Here is a 19,533-nt window from a genome sequence, read left to right as displayed (position 1 = left end):
TCTTGCATAGTTGGATTAAGTATCCTTTCGTGCTCAATACTTGGCTTGCTGTCCAATATGAGTTGGATTTTATGAGAAAAAATGCCAGGACGAATCCCAAAAATGTCCACAATAGTCCATCCAATAGCCCGTTTGAACCTCTTCAACACAGAAACTAATGCCTCTACTTGTTTCCCAATCAAATCTACAACAATGATTACCGGTAAAGGGCAATCTCTCCCCAAGAATACATACCTTAAATGAGATGGTAGAGCCTTGAGCTCCAATTTTGGAGGCTCTTCTAGAGACGGTTTTGCAGGTGGAGAGTCGCAATTCTTCATATTCTAACTCCAATCTTTTTGGTTTGAAACGAAATTTGAACCTATCAAATGCGTCACCTAATTCATTAGAGTCTTCAATACCATCACCATGAAAATTCATCATTACCGCTGCCAGTACATCAACACCCAACCTATCTTCAATAGACATATCAGAACCTAACTCTACAATATGATTCACCACTTATACCGATTTGAGATTGATTTCCTGCTTCATAGACCTACATATATTAATATTTACCTCCTCAATATTCAGTTGAAACTTCATCTGCCCTCTCTCCATATCGACTAAGGCACGCCAGTAGCAAGGAATGGTCTCCCTAAGATGGTGGGAACCTCAAAATCAACCTCACCATCAAGTATCACCAAATCCACCAAAAAAATGAACAACTCCAATTTTCACAAGGACATCTTGGAGAACACCAATGGGATTCTTCACACTTCTATTGCCCCTGACTAGACGCATCGCAGTCTGCTTTGGAGCCCCTAAACCCAACTTTTTATATATGGACAACGACATCAAGTTGATGCTAGCACGGAAATCACACAAAACTTTTGAAAAGTGCAAAATCCTGGTGGTACAAGGAATAGAGAAAGCTCCAGGATCCGTTTCTTTTTGGACAAGTGACCAAGTAGCATTAGCACTGCAGTGTTGCAACCTCTCATCATTCTCAAAACTGTCGGCCCTCTTTTTGGTCACCAAGTCTTTCATAAATTTTGCCTACCTAGGCATTTGCTCCAAAGCTTCTATCAAAAGAACATTGATGGAAAGTTGTTTCAACATAGTTATGAACTTGCGGTATTTTCCTTCTTCGGTCTTCTTCACCAATCTCTGTGGGAATGGAGGTGGAGGTCTATGCATGGGAACTACTTTTTGGGTCACCTCTGATTCCTTCTCTGTAGTATTATTCGACTCTCCAGTAACCTCAATCTCATCTGCTTCTTTTTCTCCCACAATTTCAACCTTAGATGGCATAGGGGATCAATGGTCTATTTACCTCCTCGAGTAGTGACTACCATACAATGCCCATCATTCTTTGGATTCAAGATTTTGTTGCTAGGAAGTGTGCCAGGCTAACGTGGGTTCACAATAGTGGACAACAGACTAAACTGCTGCTCAAGTTGCTTGATCGACACTGCTTGGGCATTAACTTTTTGACCAATTCTAGACAAGTCATTTCGCATCTCTTTCACATTCTCATCAGTTGCATCAAACCTCTTCATCATCTTTTGCATCATATCTTCAATTCGTGACATACTACCCCTAATCTCTCAATTGACAGATTCCCTATTCCTAAGTGGAACATATGGCCCAACACTCTCATTTGTGTTGTTATAGTTGTTCCAGTTGTAGTTGTTATCACAATCCTAGTTCCCATCCCAGACATAATTTGCCTCTCTATTATAGTTTCCATAGTTCCATCCTTGGTTTCCTTGACCTTGGCACCAATTATCCGAGTTGGAACCTTGGGCATTGGCTCAAAAACCCCCCGTCTGATCATTTAAAACATACACATCCTCCTCCTAGTAGCATTCCTCAAGTGGTGGTTGTGGGGTTCTTGTTAGGTAGTTTACTGCATTCACCTTTTCTGCATTTCCACTCACATGCTTCAATACCAGACCCAGTTCTGTCCTTATCAGAGCCATATCCTCATGAATGTAATTAGTAGATTGATCTAGTGCAACTTGAACAACAAACATGCTTCTTCCAATATTAGATTTTCTAGTGCTCCATGCCTTATTGTTTCAGGAAATCTTCTCCAGTTTCTCAGCGATCTCCTCAAAAGTGCATTCAACATATGTCCTCCAGCAATAGTATCTAGCACAACCTTTCCATTGTCATTCTTCCCTTTGTAGAAATACTCCTTCAATGACTCATCATCTATGCGGTGATTCAGAACACTTCTGATGAACGCAGTGAACCTATCCCATGACATGGTCACTGAGTCTCCAAGTAGTGCTATGAAATTATTCAACTTGTCCTTATGATTTAGCTTCTTAGACACTGGGAAATACTTCGCCATGAACAATCGATGCAATTGATCCCAAGTATGTATTGAATTGTATGGAAGCTCAACAAACCACACCATAGCATCAAAGGTCAATGACATAGGGATGACTCTCAAACCTATGACATCCATGTCCAATTCTGGTCATCCCACAGAACTCTTGAAGACACTTCTCAATTTAGCCATGTGATCATGTGGATCTTTCGACGCTAGACCAAAAAACAACCCTCGTGCTGTAAGATTTGCATGAGACTGCTGGTTACCAGAAATGTATTCCTTGGAGGTAGAGGAGGAAGAACAATGGGCCCTTCTGAGGCAATTACCCTTGACCTCTATGTGTAAGGATATGAGGTGATTCCCATACTCCTTAGAATTGAACAAGAGGTGAGTCCCCTCGTTCCTACTTTGATGAATGGACATGAAAGTGAGTACCCATGCTCCTTATGAAATGCTGTGGAGGTGAGTATCCGTGTCATATGCTGGAATTGTGGAGCGGAGTACCCGCGATCTAAAAGTAAGTAAGGCAAGAGGAAAATACCCGTTAGACTTTGTAAGTTAGGCATTGAGGCGAATCCTCGTGTCTTTGAAAGTAATTATGAATGATATGATTATGTTATGAAGATGATTTTCTTGGAGTATTACTAGATATTCCTTCTATGATGTAAGTTTGACTAGAGGCGGATGGCCTATGTCTTGGATAAGAATAAGTGAGGTCACTTAAGGAAGTATTCCTCTTTAATTATGATGCTTATTATGTCTTGATTATGCTAATGCTTATGTTTATTTTGTTTATTCTAGCCATCATATTTAGTACATTTCGTACTAACGCATACTCTTACATTCTTATCAAAAGTAGGTCCGGCGACATAGATTCTCACACTCGTGGCTAGCTTCGTTGTTGATCAAAGAAGTGAAGATTTGGTGAGCCTCATTGTGTTCGAGGATGTGATCACCCTTTTCTCTTATGTCTTTGTTTATGTCTTGGACTAGTGTATGGGCAACATCCCATGAGTTTATGTATGCTGTTTTAGATGGTTTGAGAATATGGTATTAGACTTCCGCTTATTTTATAAAAGACTTTGATTGTATTGAAAAGTTTTAAATTCCCGCTCATTTCTATTACTTTATGTTATGATATGCTAAGTTGTTTGTATGAGGCCTCTCGGGGTCTTATATGCCTAGTTACTTCTAGGGGTTAACCCTGGGTCGTGACAAAGATGGTAATCATAGCACAAGGTTTAGAATGGTTCTAGCATGTCTCAAGCCACGTCTAGTAGTGTCTTGTTCATAAGTGTGAAGCGCGCCACATTTATGAATGAGAGGCAATTAGATGTTTAGAAAACTTCACTTCTTCATTTCTCTAAGTCGTGCTATGGAGATTAACTCTATAAGTCCTTCTCCTAATCCATGCCCGATGGTTTTCAGGAAATGACTACTAGAAGGGATAATGCTAGAAGGATGGAGGGAGGTATTGTTGATCAAGAGGTTCCTCCCCAAGCTCCTCCTCAAGCTCCGATTGACCCATTGAATGAGAATGTAACATATGCGGAGTGTAGGTCAGCATTCTAAGTGTTGGATCAAGTCGTGACGGCTCAAGCCAATAGAGAGGTGGTAGCCCCCGTGAACCCAAATATGGGTACGGCGGTGGCAAGAGTGAGGGACTTTACAAGGATGAACCCCCTCCCTGAATTTTATTGCTCCAAAGTTGAGGAAGACCCTCAAGAGTTTATCGACGAAGTCTTCGAGATACATGCTATTATGGCTGTTACTCCAATAGAGAAGGCATCATTGGCCTTTTACCAACTCAAAGGGGTTGCACAGATTTGGTTCAATCAGTGGAAAGAGGCAAGATCGTGGGAGCAGGTCCCATAGAATGGGAAAGGTTCAAAAGTTCTTTTCTTGACAGATTCTTCCCTCTAGAGATGAGAGAGGCCAAGGTACTTGAGTTCATCAACCTTAGGCAAGGAAATATGAGTGTAAGGGAGTATGCTTTGAGGTTCAGTCAGCTATCCAAATATGCTCATTCTATTATGGCGGATCGTAGGGTGAAGATGAGTAAGTTTTTGTCAGGAGTGTCCGACATGGTTGTCAAAGAATGCCACACCGCTATACTTGTTCATGACATGGAAATTTATCGCCTTATGGTGCATTCCCAACAAATTGAAGAAGAAAATCTCAAGAAAAGATCTAAAGAGCCAAAAAGAGCAAGAGTGGATGATGGTAACTACTTACATTCTAGGTCCAACGGACGGGGTCATTCAAGGTTCCGACAAAAGTTCTCGGGGCCAGGTTCTTCAAATGCTCCTCCAAGGCCTACTTATGAAAGGGTGTGTAACCCAAAACCTCAAGGAGAAGGTAATACGTCTTCAATGCCTACTTGTGCTAAATATGGGAGAAATTATGAAGGGAAGTGTCTAGCGGGTTCTAATGCTTGATTTGGGTGTGAAAAGACGAATTACAAAATAAGGAATTGTCCTTCAGTTGCTAAGAATGATGGAGATGGTCGTCGTAGGGCCCAACCCTACCCTTCATCTGGTACTATTTGTTTGGGTGCAAGTGCTCCTAACAAAAACCGATTCTATGCTTTCCAAACTAGAGGTGATCAAGAGAGTTCCCCGGACGTGGTGATTGGTATGTTAAAAGTTTTCCATATAGATGTGTATGCTTTACTTGATCCCGGTGAAACTTTATCCTTTGTGACCCTATATGTAGCTATGAGATTTGATATATTTCCCGATATGTTGTTAGAACCTTTTTCTGTGTCTACCCCTGTTAGTGATTCTGTGATGGCTAAGAGATTTCATAGGAGATGTACCATTTCCTTATCCGATAGAGTTACTTTGGTAGATTTTGTAGAGCTTGACATGATATATTTCAATGTCATACTTGGGATAGATTGGTTGCATTCATGTTATGCTTCTATAGATTGTAGAACTCGGGTAGTCAGATTTCAATTCCCAAATGAGACTATCCTAAAGTGGAAGAGAGGGGGGGCATTCTACGCCTAAAGGTCAATTTGTTTCTACCAAAAAGCTAGGAAAATGATCTCGAAGGGTTGTGTTTACCATATAGTGAGGGTGAGGGATGTGGAGTCCAAAACTACTATTCTTGAGTCGGTCCCAGTTGTAAAAGAGTTTCCAAAAGTTTTCCCCGAAGATTTACCCGATATTCCTCCCGAAAAAGAAATAGATTTTAGGATTGACCTTCTCCCTAATACCAAACCTATCTCTATTCCTCTTTATAGAATGGCTCCGATGGAACTTAAGGAGTTGAAAGAACAATTAAAGGATCTATTAGATAAAGGTTTCATCCGACCGAGTATCTCTCCATAGGGGGATCCGGTGTTGTTTGTTAGAAAGAAAGATGGTTCACTACGTATGTGTATTGATTATCGGCAATTGAACAAAGTAACCATCAAGAACAAGTATCCTCTTTTGAGACTAGATGACTTATTTGATCAACTTCAAGGGGAAATTTATTTCTCAAAAATTGATCTCCGATGGCGTTATCACTTGTTGAGGGTGAAAGAGGAAGATATTCCGAAAATGTCTTTTAAGACCCGATATGGTCATTATGTGTTTTGGTAATATCGTTTGGGTTGACTAATGCTCCGGCGGAGTTTATAGATTTTATGAATAGGGTATTTAGACAATACCTTGATATGTTCGTTATTGTGTTCGTAGATGATATTTTGATTTATTCAAGGAGCGAGGATGAACATATGGATCATTTGAGGATTGTATTGCAAATTCTTAGAGAACTAACAACTTTATGCAATGTTTAGTAAAGGCGAGTTTTGGTTAAGGTCTGTGGCTTTCTTAGGCCATATTGTTTCAAGAAAAGGTATTTAGGTAGATCTAAAGAAGCCGGATGCCGTCAAGAGTTGGCCTAGACCTCTATCACCGACAAACATTAGAAGCTTCTGGGTTTGGCCGGTTATTATAGAAGGTTTGTTGAGGGGTTCTCCTTCATTGCTTCTCCTTTGACGGCCTTGACTCAAAACAAGGCTAAATTTTTATTGTCGGATGCTTGTGAGAAAAGATTTCAAGAGTTAAAAGATAGACTTACTTCCGCTCTGGTGTTGACGTTACCGAAAGGGACTGATGGTTTGGTGGTATATTGTGACGCCTCTAGAGTTGGGTTGGGATGTGTGCTTATGCAAAATAGTAAGGTGATTGCCTATGCTTGAAGGCAACTTAAGATTCATGAGAAGAACTATCCCATCCACGATCTTGAACTAGCTGTAGCATCTCGCTAATTGAAAGAACTAGAAAGAGTTAGAATTGGGAATAGTCATTTTAGGGAAGAATGAAAAATATTGAAATTTGTTAAGTTATGTTAAGTTTGGGTTTTTGGTCAACTTCAAACAACCATAACTCCTAGCTCAAGATGAGTTATGTGTGTTTCCAGATATGGTAGAAAATATCTTGGAATAATCTTTCCAACACCGCCAAGTTTACGCGATTCCGAGTTCTTATGAGTGAGATATGCCTATTGGAAGTTAGGTTCAAATAAGGAAAGTCTAAACCGGATTTTGGAAGGGTATTTTGGTCTTTAACATGCCCAATTAAATTAATTCCTTTTTGGTAATTACTTAGGGTCTAAACTGAACTTGGTCAGTTTACGCTTTTGAAAAATTGAGTTAGGGTTTTAGAGAAGAGAAAAGAAGAGGAGAAAGAAGGAGAAGAAGCAAGAATCGTCAATTCTCGAAGCTAGGATTGTGATGGCTTTCATAACGTTGGGTTGTTCACCCATGTCCCAAACATGTTTGTATCAGCGTGAATTCATCCTAAAAGAGTTTGAAAGTTTGATGTTCTTGATATGTATTCTTGAATTTGATGTCATTCTTAAATTGGGCTGAGATTGAGAAGTTTCTGAGATCATTACATCGAATTATAAAGTTGTTTGGAGTTAGGTCTTAGGTACATTTGTTGGATATCCGAATCTAAAAAGAATTTGGGAAAAAGAACCGAGTTTAGGCGAATTGGGGATGCAAAATGAAGAAAGAAAATAGACAGGTGAATCTGGGCACTGGATCCGCGTCACGGACATGCTCCTCAAATATGGGAAAGGTTTCTTCACAGAGCGGTCACGGACCGTTTTGCCTCAAAAAGTATTTTCACGACCAAAAATTTAAATACAACTCTGTGTCACGGACTAGTTTCCAATTAGTGATTTCATGATCTTTTCTCAAGTTTAACTATCTAAAACCACTCCTAAACATCATAAGATTGTTCCTATCACAAATCACAATCCTTGAATCCATAATTCAATTAAAGGAAAGTTAAGAGTCAAGTCAAGGAAAGTTAAGACTCAAGTTAAGAGAAGTTCATAAAGTTTTCAAAAGTCTTTCAGAAATGTTTTAACTTTGTTTTAAGACTTAAGTTTTGAGTTGACTAAAGAGGTATAAGTAAAGTTCATTTCTTCAAAGATTATACAGGAACTAAGTATTCCCAAAAGTTAGAAATGTTTTCACATTTTAGCAAGAAAGGATACATCGATTCCAAAAGAGCTTTTAAGCCAAGTTTTGGGTAATTATCTCAAACCAAAGAAAGAAGTTTTGTTTAAAAAACGTATGAGATAAGTATACTTTTAGGAGTAGTATTGAGCATCGATATGGGGACGTGAGTTCATAAACAAGAGGGGCTTGACAAGAAGAGGCTGACACTTCGAGGAACCGTGAGTTCTTGAGGATGAATCCACTAAGTTTCAGTAATTCGAGTACTACTGAGAATCCATAGAACTTTATTGAGGAACTGAAGAAGGTATTTGATGTTATGCATATTGCCAATGCTGAGCGAGTAGAACTAGCTGCATATCAATTAAAGGATGTTGCTAGGACTTGGTTTGACTAGTGGAAGAAGGGTAGAGCTGAGGGATCACCACCTGCGAGTTGGGCATGTTTTGAGGAGGCCTTCGTGGGGCATTTCATTCCTCGAGAATGTACGAGAGTTTCTTACCCTTAAGAAGAGTTTCTAAGTGTTCATGAGTATGGGTTGAAGTTCACTCAACTATTCTGTTATGCTCCGGAAATGGTTGTGGATATGAGAAGTAGGATGAGCCTGTTTGTTACTGGGTTGTCCCGTCTATCGATCAAAGAGGGCATGGCAGCAATGCTAATTGGGGTCATGGATATATCGATGTTAATGGTTTATGTGCAGCAGGTTGGGGAGGAGAAGCTAAGGGATAGGGAGGAATTCAGAAACAAGAAGGCTAAGACGTCCGAGAATGAGTCTGGGCAGCAAAGAAATAATGTGAACCAGTTTTCTTCCCCAAAAAAGTAAAAGGGACCAGCTACATCATCCTCTAGTACACCTGCACCCAGAAACAAAGCTGAGTACAATAGTCAGAATTCACAGCATTTCAGAGCTAGACCTGTCCAATCTCAGGGTAGTGTGGCATAAGGAGGTAACTGGGCTACTGCATGTGCTAAGTGTGGTAGAACCCACCCAGGTAAATGTTGCGATAGTTCCACAGGCTATTTCAAGTGTGGACAAGAGGGTCACTTCATGAAAGAGTGCCTTAAGAATCGACAAGGTAATGGGAATCAAGGCAATAGGGCCCAATCTTCAGGAGTCGCTCCACTAGACAAGGATGCACCTAGATGAGCTACTTTCGGTATGGGCGGAGGGACAAACCTCCTTTATTCGATCACTAGTCGTTAAGAGCAAGAGAACTCTCCAGATGTTGTCACTGGTATGATCAAATTCTTTATTCTGAATGTTTATGCTTTGCTAGACCCAGGAGCAAGTTTATGATTTGTGACTCCTTATGTTGCAAATAAGTTTGATGTTCTTCCTGAGAAACTCTGTGAACCCTTTTGTGTTTCTACACTTGTTGGGGAGTCTATTCTAGCTGAGCGAGTATATCGTGATTGTGTCATTTTCGTCAATCACAAGGACACCATGGTTGATTTAGTTGAATTAGACATGGTAGATTTTAATATCATTCTTGGTATGTACTCGCTTCATGCCTGTTATGCCTTAGTTGATTGTAGAACTCAAGTTGTCAAGTTTCAGTTTCCGAATGAGCTAGTCTTAGAGTGGAAAAGTAGTTTGGCAGTGCCTAAGGGTCATTTCATTACCTACATTAAGGCAAGAAAGTTAGTTTCCAAGGGGTGTGTCTATCACTTAGTCCGAGTTAATGACTCTGTTGAGATACCTCTTATTCAGTCAGTTTCAGTAGTAAGAGAGTTTCCAGAAGTCTTTCCTAATGATCTTCTTGGAGTCCCTCCTGAGAGAGAAATAGACTTCGGTATAAACATTCTTCTAGATACTCGTTCTATATCTATTCCTCCATATAGAATGACACCATCAGAGTTGATAGAGCTTAAAGAATAGTTGAAAGATCTCCTTGATAAGAGCTTTATTCGACCAAATGTCTCACCTAGGGGCGCTCCGGTCTTATTTGTAAGAAAGAAAGATGGTTCCCTTCGAATGTGTATAGATTACCGTCAGTTGAACAAGGTTACTATCAAGAACAAATATCCTCTCCCAATGATTGATTATATTTTCTATCAGCTTCAGGGTGTTAGTTGTTTCTCTAAGATAGACCTCAGATCAGGCTACTATCGGTTAGGAATGAGGGAATGTGATATTACAAAGACAGCATTAAGGACCCGTTATGGTCATTATGAGTTTCTGGTTATGTCCTTTGGTTTGACCAATGCGACTGCGACATTCATGAATCTATGAGTAGAGTATTCAAGCCTTATTTAGATATGCTTGTTATCTTCTTCATTGATGACATACTAATCTATTCGAGGAATGAAGAAGATCATGCTAGTCATCTCAGAATAGTTCTCCAAATTCTAAGAGATAGAGAGTTGTATGCCAAGTTCTCTAAGTGCGAGCTTTGGCTTGAGTTTGTGACATTCTTAGGTCACATTGTTTCTGGAGAGGGAATTAAAGTTAATACTCAGAAAATAGAGGCAGTGCAGAATTGGCCTAGACCCACATCTCCGATTGACATTAGGAATTTCTTGGGTTTGGCTGGCTATTATAGAAGGTTCGTAGAGGGGTTCCTTTCTATTTCATCCCCTTTGACCAAGTTAACTCAGAAAACATTGAAGTTTCAATGGTCTGAAGCCTGTGAGAAAAGCTTTCAGGATCTGAAAAAGAGGTTGACTACTGCCCTAGTTTTGACCTTACAAGAAGGTACTCAATGTTATGTAGTGTATTGTGATGCATCTAGAGTTGGTTTGGCTTGTGTATTAATGCAGAATGGCAAAGTTATAGCTTATGCTTCCAGACAATTGAAGGTTCATGAAAAGAACTACCCAACCCATGATCTAGAGTTAGCCATTGTAGTATTTTCTTTGAAAATATGTCACCATTATATGTATAGTGTTTATGTGCATGTGTTCACCAATCCCAAGAGTCTTCAATATGTGTTCACTCAGAAAGAGCTTAATCTGAGAAAAAGGAGGTGGTTAGAATTACTCAAGGATTATGACATGAGTATTCTTTACCACCCAGGTAAGGCTAATGTTGTTGCTCATGCTTTGAGGAGGTTGTCTATGGGTAGTACCACCCATTTTGAGGAAGATAAGAGAGAGTTAGCAAAAGATGTGCATATATTTGCACGCTTAATAGTTCGACTAATGGATTCCATAGAAGGAAGAGTAGTGGTGATGAATAGGGATGAATTATCCTTAGTGTTAGAAGTGAAGTAAAAGCAGGATGAAGACCCTATTTTTCTTGAATTGAAGGAAAATGTTCATAATAAAAAAGTATTATCCTTTGAACAAGGGGGAGATGGTGTATTGGAGTATCAATGTAGATTGTGTGTACCAAGGGAGGATGAACTCCAACAGAGGATCATAAAGGAAGCTCATAGCTCTAAATATTCCATTCTTCCGGGTTTTACAAAGATGTATAACAATTTGAGAGAAGTTTATTGGTGGAGTAGTATGAAGAAGGACATTGCATAATTTGTTGCTAAGTATCCGAATTACCAACAAGTTAAAGTAGAGCACCAAAGGACCGGTGGTATGGCTCAGATTATAAAACTTCTAGAATAGAAGTGGGAGATAAGTAATATGGATTTCATCACAGTCTTACCAAGGTCTCGCATGCAACAAGATTCGATATGGGTAATTGTTGATAGAATGACAAAATCAGCCCACTTTTTACCGGTAAAGACTACCCATTTAGCAGAGGACTATGCCAAGTTATATCTTCAAGAAGTAGTTAGACTTCATGGGGTTCCGATATTAATTATTTCAGACAAAGGTGCACAATTTACTACTCAGTTTTTGGAAATCATTCCAAAAAGGCTTCGGTTCAAAGGTGAACTTAAGTACTGCATTTCATCCTCAGACATATGGGTAAGCAGAGTGCACTATTCAGACCTTAGAGGATATGTTAAGGGCTTGTGTGATTGATTTCAAAGATAATTGGGATGATCACCTACCTCTTATTGAATTTGCTTACAATAATAGTTACCACTCTAGCATCCAAATGGCTCCTTATGAAGCTCTTTATGGGAGAAGGTGCAGGTCTCTTATTGGATAGTTTGAAGTTGGTGAAGTTGGGTTGATAGGACCAGATTTAGTTCATCAAGCTATGGAGAAGGTAAAAGTAATTCAACAAATGTTGAAAACAACGCAGAGTCGTCAAAAATCCTGCAATAATATTAGAAAAAGAGAGTTAGAGTTTGAAGTAGATTAATGGGTATATTTAAAAGTATCACCCATGAAGGGTGTTATGAGCTTTGATAAGAAGGGGAAGCTTAGTCCTAATATATTGGCCCTTACAGAATATCTAAGAGGATTGACAATGTAGCTTATGAGTTAGAGCTATCGCAAGAGTTAGCAGCGGTTCATCCGGCATTTCACATTTACTTGTTGAAGAAGTGCATGGGAGATCCTTCATTGATCATACCAACTGAATATATTGGGATCAAGGATAGCTTATCTTATGAGGAGATTCCGGTTCAGATTCTAGATCACCAAGTTCGCAAGTTGAGGACTAAGGAGGTAGCATCAGTCAAAGTTCTTTGGAGGAACCAATTTGTTGGGGAAGCTACTTGGGGAGTTGAGGAGGATATGAAAAAGATATATCCACATCTCTTTGAGACCGGAGAAATTCCAGATCAAGGTACTAATTCTCTTCTCAATATACCCTTTGCCTAGTAATATTATTCTCATTCGAGGACGAATATTCCCAAGAGGGATATAGTGTAACATCTCGCTAATTGGAAGAACTAGAAAGAGTTAGAATTGGGAATACTCATTTTAGGAAAGAAAGAAAAATCTGGAAATTTGTCAAGTTATGTTAAGTTTGAGTTTTGGTCAACTTCAAACGACCATAACTCCCAGCTCAGGATGATTTAGGTGTGTTTCCAGATATCGAAGGAAATATCTTGGAATAATCTTTCCAACACCACATATTTTGCACGATTCTGAGTTCGTATGAGTGAGATATGCCCATTTGAAGTTGGGTTGTTCAAATAAGGAAAGTCTAAACCTGATTTTGGAAGGGTATTTTGGTCTTTACCATGCCCAATAAAATTAATTCATTTTTGGAAATTACTTAGGGTCTAAACTAAACTTGGTCAGTTTATGCTTTTGAAATATTGAGATAGGGTTTTAGAGAACAGAAAAGAAGAGGCAAAAGGAGGAGAAGAAGTAAGAATCGTTAATTCTCGAAGCTAGGATTGTGGATTTCGTCAAGGGGTGATCTCTACGGGGTACGTGAGGCTTTCATAACGTTGGGTTCGTTCACCCATGTTCCAAACATGTTTATTTCAGCGTGAATTTGTCCTCAAAGAGTTTGAAACTTTGATGTTCTTGATATTTATTCTTGAATTTAATGTCGTTCTTGAATTGGGCAGAGATTAAGAAGATTTTGAGATCATTACGTCGAATTATAGAGTTCTTTGGATTTAGGTTCTTATGTACATTTGTTGGGTATATGAATCTAAAAATAATTTTGGAAAACAACCGAGTTTAAGCGAATTGGGGATGTAAAATGAAGAAGGAAAATAGTCGGGCTAATCTGGGCACAGGGTCCGCGTCGCGGTCCAGCTCCTCAGATTTGGGAAAAGTTTCTTCGTGTCGCGGAGCGGTCACAGACCATTTTGCCTCAAAAAGTATTTTTGCGACCAAAGAATTAAATATATCTCTGCGTCGCTGAAATGACCCAAAAGGTTCTTAAAAATGTGCTTCGGAAGTTAGCGGAAACTTGTTTAGCTATATAAAAAAAAATCCATTTCGTTTTTCAAAAATCCGACTTCATATTCTTGTTTAAGGGGTCAAATTGAGTGGAAAATGGGTCTAACTCAAATTTTAGAGCAACCGTATCAAAATCCGAAATTTCCAAGTGAAGCCTTCTTCGAGGGTCTACTTTGGAGGGTCATATCTCCCAGCACACAAATAATTGGGTGGCCCATAACATATCCATGGAAAGCCCTTTAAGTTAGCTACCTAACGCACTTTTTTTCACCTAATTAGGAGTTCGGACGAAGAAGTTATACCCATTTTCGTAAAATCTGTCCGGCAGGAAATGCAATTTCCAGTGAGCGTTTTTACTGTTCACCCGCCTCATTTTTTTTTCTAAGTGTTGGACCATTTTTCCAAAGGGCATATGTTATTTCCTATATACCATTAGTTCAATTCCCATCTCTAAAACATTTCCCAAAACACCTCTCCCATACTTAGACACATTTTCTCTCAAGTTCTCTCAAGAACCCTAATCCAAAACCTTCCTCAAGATTGAAGAGACTCTTGCTCCAAGTTCCAAGCTTCCATTGAAGACACTCTCAAGACCTTCATAAGAACTCAAGGTATGTGGTGTTGAACTCATGGGTCCTTCCACCCATAGTGCCTAGACTCTATTCTACTCACTAATTCATGGTTTAAGTTAAGATTCATAAATTAGTCTTGTTCTTTGTAATAATTTCCTGCACATTGAATTTTAAACATGAAAAGTGATTGTTTTGAGCATGTTGTGACTCTAGAACTTGAATCTAAATTTGGAATGGATGTGGAGATTTTCATGTGGTATTGTGGGTGTTAAAAGGTGTTGTTGTAGGTTGTTCACTGGTTTGGCTGCATAATTACTACCCTATTTTCCATGCTCTTTGATTCCATTACATGCCTTCAAGGTGTTTGACAAAATGTCCAACTATGGAGAATTGATGAATCGATGCTTTAAAGCTTGAGTTATGAGATGTATGGCAATCCAGAGATGTGTTGATGACAAACTAAGCTTGTGTATATGTTCATTCCATACGTGAGATTGCATTAGAGCCTAATGGGAATTTCCTATATAAAGTGTTGCATGACCATGCCCGGTCCGGGGGAAAAGAACCGGACAACCATGTGAGAGGTTTATATCTCACCACCTAGGATGCTTGGGGTGTGACCAACATCAACCATGTGAGAGGTTTATATCTCACCACCTAGGATGCTTGGGGTGTGACCAACATCAACCATGTGAGAGGTTTATATCTCACCACCTAGGATGCTTGGGGTGTGACCAACATCAACCATGTGAGGGGTTTATACCTTGCCACCAGGGTGTCCGGGTGTGAACGGCATCCCCCATCCTAAGTTGGGGTTATAGATTGGTTGGATCATGCATACACATATGATATCTACTATTAGTATAGATTTACTTAAACATGTTTTGACTTCACTTTGATCATGCATCCTCATATTGTTATTCATAATGCCTATGAAACTATTTCTTGTATTTCGATTGTGTCCTTGTCTATTGTTGTGTTGCACCCCGCATACTTAGTACATTCCAAGTACTAACGCATATTTTGCCTACATGATGTCACCATGTAGGGACCGGAGCTACTCTTGATCCTTCTCTCCATTCACGTGGCTAGTACGGTGCTTATCCGAGTTTGTTGGTGAGTCCTCAATGATTCGAGGGCTATGTTATGAGACTTTAGCTTGCAATTGTATTTGACTATGAGGGGAGCCGGTAGTATGTCATGGCCCCCATCCTATCTATGTAAGTAGAGGTGTGTGTTGGACAAGTATTTTGTAAATGAGCTTGACTCTTGTTCTATGATGTCATTTTGAAATGATTTGCCCTTAGTCCCTATTTCCCATTAATTAATGTTGTTTGTACTTCCGCGACCAATGAAGTGTGATGACAAGTTTTAGAGGCTTGTTTGGGGTTCCTTCGGGTTCCTCATTCGCCATGTCACGTCTAGGCCCTAGGCTTGGGTCGTGACAGTCGCGAACTAGTTTCTAGACAATGATTTCTTGATATTTTCCCATGTTTAACTATCCAAAAGCACTCCTAAACATCATGAGATATTTCCTATCACAAATCACAATCCTTGAATCCATAATTCAATTCAAGGAAAGTTAAGAGTCAAGTTAAGAGAAGTTCATAAGGTTTTCAAACATCTTTCACAAATGTTTTAACTTTGTTTTAAGACTTAAGTTTTGAGTTGACTAAATAGTTATGAGTAAAGTTCATTTCTTCAAAGATTATACAGGAAATAAGTATTCCCAAAAGTTAGAAATGTTTTCACATTTTAGCAAGAAAGGGAACATCGAGTCCAAAAGTGCTTTTAAGCTCAGTTTTGAGTAATTATCACAAACCAAAGAAAGAAGTTTTGTTTTAAAAACATATGAGATAAGTATACTTTTGAGAGTAGTATTGAGCACTGATATGGGAACACAAGTTCATAATAACTCAAGTCTCCATAAATCATGTAGCCATTATGGGTAGTAAAGGATCATACTTTTTAGATGATTCCTTAATTGGTTTTTAGAAAAGACTAGTGGATCCACTTAGTTAAGGCATCCTATATGACGACAAAGTATAGGACAGTTTTGGCAGCATGGGCAAGATGTTGTATCACCACTTAGGCTCATAGTGGTGGTTGTCGGTTAGAGAAACTCCAACAAAAACTATATTAATTTATTATATGAGTAAAGTTGAGTTTGTTATTGAATTTTATTTAACAAACTAAGTTTGTTTTCCACTGTTTTACAAGCTTTCCATATATTTCATATGTTTTATTACTTTAAATTGAGTTAAGTTATTCATGAGTTGAGTAAAGCCAAGGTAAGTGTTTCTTTCATATTCCTTTCAAGCTTATGATATGTTTAGTTTTCTCTAACCAACAACCATCACGTAAGAGCTATTGTGATGATATATGATTTTTCCTCTCGCTGCCAGGGTCGTCCTATACATTAGCGAGGGTATAGAACCTGACTACTAAATGGATCCACTAGTCTATGCTAAAAAGCACTAAGGAATCATCTAAAAAGTATGACCCTTTTCTACCCATGGTGGCTACATAGTTTATGAGGGCTGGGAATTGTCTAAACTCTCCCCCGTATCGGTGCTCAATACTACTCCCAAATATATTACTAGCTCTTATGTTTAAAAACATACTTCTCTCTATGGTTTGAGATAATTACTCAAAACATAGCTTAAAGGCTCTTCTTGAAAATCAAAGTTTTCTATCTTGCTTAATTGTGAAAGCATTTACTCTTTACTTAAAACTAGCTCAAAGGCTCTTTGGAAATCTCAGTTTCCTTTCTTATTTAAATGTGAAAACATTTTAAACTCTTTGAGAATACACAGTCCCCATATACTCTTTGAAGAAATGAACTTCAATCTTTACTCTTTACTCAACTTAAAACTCTAGCCTTAAAACAAAGTTAAAACGTTTGTACAAGACTTTTGGAAAACTGTATGAACTTCTCTTGACTTGACTCTTAACATTCCTTGAATTGAATTATGGATTCAAGGCTCATGATCTCATGGTATTAATGATTTCATGTTATTTAGAAGTACGTTATAGTGTTGTAATCAACTAGGAAACATAAGTCCGTTTCAAGGGAACTAGTACGGAAAGAAGTAGAAAGAAGTAGAAGACCTGGCGTCCCTAGTGCTCTGAGTGGTGCGGGGAGCTAGACCCAAAACATCAGAACTGAAATTGGGGCACGCTGGCTGGTGCGACACCTCAGGGTCAAAACTTCAGAGAACTTTGTGGGGCGCTCTGACTTACGCCCCCCCCCAACCCATCTGCCCAGGAGTTGGACGATTTTTCTTGTTCGTTTTTCAACTCTAAACCCTCTAAACTCAACTGGGTCTTTCCCCAAATACTTAGATTCGAATACATAACCAAAATATACAAGAGTCTACTAAAAAACAACCTCTAATCTCATGAAACTACATCAATAACTCCTCAACAACTCAACAATCAAGATTCAAACAAAACTTTCAACAATATTCATCAAGAACTCAATTTCTCTAATCTCAAGAACGACAATACGCTGAAATAAATCATGATTGGCCCGTGGGTGAACTAACCCAACACTATGTGATCTCATATACCTCATAGGATTGAATCTTTTGAGAAATTTGAAATAAATTCCTCACGAAGACGATGAATCTAGATCTTTTCTTCTCTTTTCTCCTCTTGAGTTCTTTTCTCTAAAACCCTAGCGTGATTTTGCAATTGTGTACACTGATCTAATTCTGTTTAGACCCCTATGTAATTACCAAAAAGTAATTAAGCTAATTGGGTAGTGAAAAGACCATAATAGCCTTCTAAATATGGTTTTTACTTTCCTTATCTAGACAGCGCACCTTCAAATGGGCTTATCTCCCTCATATGAACTCGAAACTAAGAAAACTTGGTGGCGTTGGAAAGATAAATCAAAGATATTTTCTACCTTATCTTGTAGCACACCTATCATCCTGTTCTAGGATTTATTGTCGTTTGAATTTGACCCAAAACTCATACTTAGCTTAACTTTGTCAAACTTTCCAAATATGGTTATTTCGAAAAATGGTTCTTTCTAATTCTAAGTCTTTCTAGTAGCGGGGTATTACAATATCTCCCCATTGGGAACATTCATCCTCGAATGAGATTACTCTTAGTAGGCTAAGGCGTAACATCTAACACCTTGCTCAAACACCCAACAAGGAAAATGTAAATACAACATGCCAACTTAAAATAAAAGGCAAGAAAAGGATTAGTTCCTTTATTTGGAACTTCTCCGGATTCGAAGATATGTGGGTATCTCTTCTTCATATCCTCCTTAGATTCCCAATTAGCTTCTTCAATAAACTGATTTCTCCATAGAACTTTGACCGATGCTACTTCCTTCGTCCTCAACTTGCGAACTTAGTGATCTAGAATCTAAACAGGAATCTCCTCATATGATAAGCTTTCCTTGATACCAATATCTTCAGTAGGTATGATAAGTGAAGGATCGCCCATACATTTCTTCAACAAATAAATATGAATATTGGATGGACCGCTGCTAACTGTTGTGGTAGCTCTAACTTATGAGCTACTCTACCGATCCTCTTGGATATTCTATAAGAACCAATATATCGGGGACTAAGCTTCCCCTTCTTACCAAATCTCATAACATCATTCATGGGTGAAACCTTCAAGTAAACCCAATCATCTACTTCAAACTCTAGGTCTCTTCTCCTGACATCAGTGTAGGATTTCTGGCGACTCTGCGCTGTTTTCAATCTCTCTTGCATAAATTTCACTTTCTCCATAGATTTATGAACTAAGTCTGGTCCTACCAACCTAGTTTCACCAACCACAAACCATCCAATAGGAGATCTGTATCTTATCCAGTAAAGAGCCTCATACAGAGCCATTTGGATGCTAGAGTGGTAGCTATTGTTGTAAGCAAACTCAATTAGAGGTCGGTGATCATCATAATTACCTTCGAAATCGATCACAAAAGCCCTCAACATATCTTCTAAAGTCTGAATGGTGCGCTCTGCTTGACCATCAGTCTGAGGATGAAAAGTAGTACTCAAGTTCACCTTCGACCCCAAGCCTTTCTGGAATAACATCCAAAACTGCTCAGTAAATTGTGCAGCTCTATCTGAAATAATCATTATCGGAACCCCATGAAGTCTGACTACCTCTTGGATATACAACCTGGCATAATCTTCTGCTGAATGGGTAGTCTTTACTAGCAAAAAATGGGTTGATTTAGCCACTCTATCTACAATCACCCAAATAGAATCATGCTGCCTGCGAGACCTTGGTAAACCTGTGCTAAAATCCATATTGATCATCTCCCACTTCCATTCCAAAAGTTCTATATTCCGAGTCATACCACTGGGCATTTGGTGCTCTACTTTAACTTGTTGGCAATTGGGGCACTTAGCAACAAACTCTGCAATGACCTTCTTAATACTACTCCACCAATAAAATTCTCTCAAATCACGATACATCTTTGTGGA

At 38.9% G+C, this 19,533-nt stretch overlaps 1 protein-coding gene across 1 annotated transcript; it reads right to left on the bottom strand.

The window, feature by feature from the left end:
• Window positions 1-672: 672 nt before the first annotated feature.
• Window positions 673-1,293, bottom strand: LOC125855905 (uncharacterized). The gene is made up of 2 exons (XM_049535557.1): window positions 1,144-1,293; window positions 673-1,038 (listed from the first exon to the last, which is right to left on the bottom strand). Exons 1-2 carry the CDS (start codon window positions 1,291-1,293, stop codon window positions 673-675), a joined length of 516 nt encoding a protein of 171 aa, XP_049391514.1.
• Between the last annotated feature and the right edge of the window lie 18,240 nt (window positions 1,294-19,533).

This window comes from Solanum stenotomum, chromosome 2, assembly GCF_019186545.1.
Source record: "Solanum stenotomum isolate F172 chromosome 2, ASM1918654v1, whole genome shotgun sequence".
Lineage (NCBI taxonomy): Eukaryota > Viridiplantae > Streptophyta > Magnoliopsida > Solanales > Solanaceae > Solanum > Solanum stenotomum.
Note: the sequence above shows the minus strand (reverse complement) of the source record. Positions and strands in the feature narration are given on the sequence as shown.